At 33.8% G+C, this 3,991-nt stretch overlaps 1 protein-coding gene across 1 annotated transcript; it reads right to left on the bottom strand.

Annotated features, from left to right (window-relative positions):
• Nucleotides 1-206: 206 nt before the first annotated feature.
• LOC125875976 (pre-mRNA cleavage factor Im 25 kDa subunit 1) lies at nt 207-3,319 on the bottom strand. The gene is made up of 7 exons (XM_049557062.1): nt 3,102-3,319; nt 2,977-3,022; nt 1,237-1,330; nt 1,078-1,145; nt 909-995; nt 697-807; nt 207-535 (listed from the first exon to the last, which is right to left on the bottom strand). The coding sequence occupies exons 1-7, from the start codon at nt 3,227-3,229 to the stop codon at nt 461-463; spliced, it is 609 nt and encodes a 202-aa protein (XP_049413019.1). The 5' UTR covers nt 3,230-3,319; the 3' UTR covers nt 207-460.
• Between the last annotated feature and the right edge of the window lie 672 nt (nt 3,320-3,991).

Genomic DNA, 3,991 nt, shown 5'->3' with positions numbered 1-3,991 from the left:
ATCATTATGAGTGTAGCTACAGAGATCAATGCAGTCAATTATGTCTATTGAAAGTTGGTTAGGCACCTCTCATTCTGTTCAGGGATTCTTCTTCTTCAGAGGTCAAGAATTAAGCATCACAGTAGCTTAAATTGTTACTGAATTTGAGCACCACCACAATCAACTAAAAGAAAAATGATGAACTTGACTTGAGACATTACCTGAATGATTTATAAGCTATATTATATTTTTTTCACAACAAGCCAACACAATTATACAAATATACAGGTAGAAACAGACACTGCAGACGGAAACATTACAAATAAAAACATGTATACTCACACTCCACATACACTATATATACATGTCAAAGTCACTACTATCTTGGTATTCTCAACTTAAACTTGCAACTTAAAACAGCATGCTGGATGGGAATAGCATTGAGCCTAATGTGGTCTTTTAACTTGTATTATGACACCAATCAGTCAGTATCGGGTGTATTGTACGAGAACTTCGATAACAGTTGTGGAACTCCGGCTATTATTGGCCCATATGTCTGCAGATAAGGGAATTGATTGCATTAGTTCAAGTATAACATCGAGTAAGGCCATTTAAGGCTGAGTAACTGTCTGTAAGAGTCCATTGTGATAAAAGAAAAACAGATTGATCAATTAGCATAGTAATATTCTATTCATGAATGTGCCTGCTGTACAGTACCTTGAAATTTTCATGAACTTGGTACAATGGAACAGCAATAAGCTTGAGGTTCTTCGGTACAATGAATTTGCAACTTTTAGGCAACCTCACTAGAAAGAGTTTTGTGCACTCCTACAAAGAAATAAAGTTAACCTTGCTAAATTGAGTACTAATACCTTCAAGAATTCCTGACATCTAACTAGACAAATTTCAGAATATTATGACCAAATTACCTTTGGCCTTTTTATATTAGGTGGCAAAAACGGGTAAATCAATGTTTCAAAGTCAGGTCTCCACCACATCCCAAGGCATTCACCGACCTACATATACATCAAATGAAATATTTATAAGATGCATAGCCAAAAATATAAATTGAAAACACTACGTAAAATGTTGACATACCTCCCATCTGTCATCTTCTTCGCTCATGGATAGTTTACTTGAGAGTTTACGTCTAAGACATTCGATTTCTGTGTATGTCAACAAGATAAATTCTTCAGTGCTCAAACTCCCAGCTTCAACATAGAAAATTGGACAAAATGAGAAAAAATATCATTGTACCTGATTCACCAGGCCTAAGACGACCACCTGGAAGTTTGTATATGGAATGCCGTACTTGCAATAATAATAGATGTGGATGTTTGAACAAATCAACCTGCAATGCGACGTATTGAATACTATATCATCCAACAACAATCACGAATAGCCCCTTTCTAATGCAGTATGTAATTCAATGGGTAATTGACATTTTGAACAACAGAAGAACACATAAAGGCTTGAGTTGTTTGAATAGAAATTACACCCCGTATTACGACCATCCATGAGGATTCACATAAGTATCGAGATCATTCACTTAAAATCAGGCACCAATTTATGGAACTTGAACTATTGGAACAGATGTCAAAACTACAATCTCTGCTGCTCTCTTGATTTTTAACTACTCACACAGGAAATTAGTTAAGAATGCAGACTTAGAGCCTGTTTGGATTGGCTTATAAGCCATAAGTTATAAACCCGTCCAGACAGGCTCTTAGAACCTGCAAAGTTGCAAAACTGACTGCTGAACTGTCTCGATGACTCCATGTATAAGCAGTTTATGATACAAACAGGTTTAGTTGCAGCACGGCATTGGCTCTACTTAGTCAGCACTTCATGAACCAACCATGCTTAGTGGCAGTATCAAGTTGTTTGATAAAAGACGGAGGTTTAGAACGTACATCTTTAGGTCACTATGTTCCCCCAAAAGAACTTCAGCCTGGAGGCGTTTACTCGTGGATATTAAATCAAAGCAGTAGGGCCTGCATCCTACAACTACATAGTGAAATAACAGGAGAACCTCTGTTGCAATTCTATTCCAAAATGAGAATCCTAAAACTAAAAGCTACTTACTCACCGAGGAGAAAGAAATGCAGGATAAGATAACAGCTTCTAGAGCTGGAAACCACGTGTAGTTTTTGAAAAGTTTAGACCATTTCTCGATTTGTGTCACATCCTTGTGCAGGAGCCACGGTACACTGTAATGTCCCAATTTTATTGAATGTTCCATTTGACAAAGTTACTGGCCTGCTAAGCCAAGTCAGTTGCTTGTTGCGATTTTATATAAAGTTAAAATGGTGTTAAAGATCCAAGCCAATTTTAAATATATTATTTATATGCAAAACTGCTATTTAAAGTTTATGCAGCATATAAGATGAAACAACTAATCCCTACACAAACAAATTCAAAAATATCCTCAAAATTAATGTGTTACTAATACCTACATAACTCTAGTCAGCTACAAAACAACCCCTCAGTTCTTGCAGAAAAGCACTTATATTAAGGGAGCAAAAATCCAGAGGCTAATTTTTAGGCTGCCACAACTGAAACTTTCAATTATTTCCAAAGAAATGCGCTTTTAAAATCTTTTGGGATTGGTTTTGTTTTGTTCTTTGTGTTTTCCTTCACCATTAGGTATTCGAAACAGGAACTTAGGGTTCAGGGAACCCAATAGCTTTTTAGTAGATCATGTATTTATATTAGAAAATTAAATTAATATATATGTATATTAACTTGTTAACCTACTAAAAATTAATTGGCGGCTCAGAATGGGACATGGAAACTCTTTCCATGGTAGAGTTGTGGGTTTGAACCCACTATCAACCAAAGGAAACATGTTTTGCAATAATCGTGGCTCCGCCCTCAGAATTTTGAAACTTACTAATTTGGATCGCAGTATCTAAAACACCCGGAGTATCTAAAGGTCCTCTATACTCACCCCTTACCTCTAGCTGTTTTGAAAAAAAGGAAGAAAGAGAAACTAACCAAAAGCACAGCTTGTACACAAGTTCTGATTCCATGAGTATTGTAGCTGAAATAAAGAGGAAACAAAAATGAACATACAATATATATAGTGATAGAAAGAGAGGAATAAGGATAGAAAAATATACTTGAATTTCAAGCGTTGAATGCGATGATCCAAGGTCTCCTCTTCCTTTAATGGAAGTGACTCTTTTGAACCAAAATAGTAATGATTCAGTGGGTAAATATCCAAAACATCCACATTTCCATCTGCCATTGACAAACTCACACCAAACACAGACAGGGGAGGGGAAGTTGCCGACAGAAACAGAGTTGCTAATCTTCCACTAATTAAAAAAGGCAAAACAGAAATATCATCACGACCAACCGTTTAACTTTCATCGAGTTTAAAAAATAAACTTTTAAAATTTTGTAGTCTAAAATAATTGTTAAATGGGATAAGGGTATGATATACCCCTCAACTTTGTCATTTAGAGCTGATATACCCCTCGTTATGAAAGTGGCTCATATATACCCCTACTTATATACAAATGGCTCACATATACCCTTTTCCTCTAACGGAAATGAAAAAAATTAATTTCAGGTTAATTTTTTATTATTTTAAAAAAAAATATAATCTCATATGAGTATATTTAATCCTCCTCAAACATATATATTTTTTTAACTTTTTTTTTTGGTTTCAATGACTAATTTAGATTTATTATTTTGATGGTCAAATTTATTTATGTTTCACTAATATTCTTATAAAACTTATTATAGATGACCAAATTGTTTTCTTCAAATACAAAAATTAAATTACAATATAGACCAAAAAAATAAAATTTTAAATTATAATATGGCCACAAAAAAATAGTTTTACATTTTTTTCTTTACACTAAGGAATGAAAAAAAAAATAAAATAAGAATAAGAAACTCAAATAATTATAATAAAAGAAGTCAAAAAAATAATTTATGTATAAAAAAGATTAAAATATACCTTGAACTTTGCTAGAAGAATCATATATACCCCTAAATAATT

Source organism: Solanum stenotomum, chromosome 9 (genome assembly GCF_019186545.1).
Source record: "Solanum stenotomum isolate F172 chromosome 9, ASM1918654v1, whole genome shotgun sequence".
NCBI classification, from domain to species: domain Eukaryota; kingdom Viridiplantae; phylum Streptophyta; class Magnoliopsida; order Solanales; family Solanaceae; genus Solanum; species Solanum stenotomum.
Note: the sequence above shows the minus strand (reverse complement) of the source record. Positions and strands in the feature narration are given on the sequence as shown.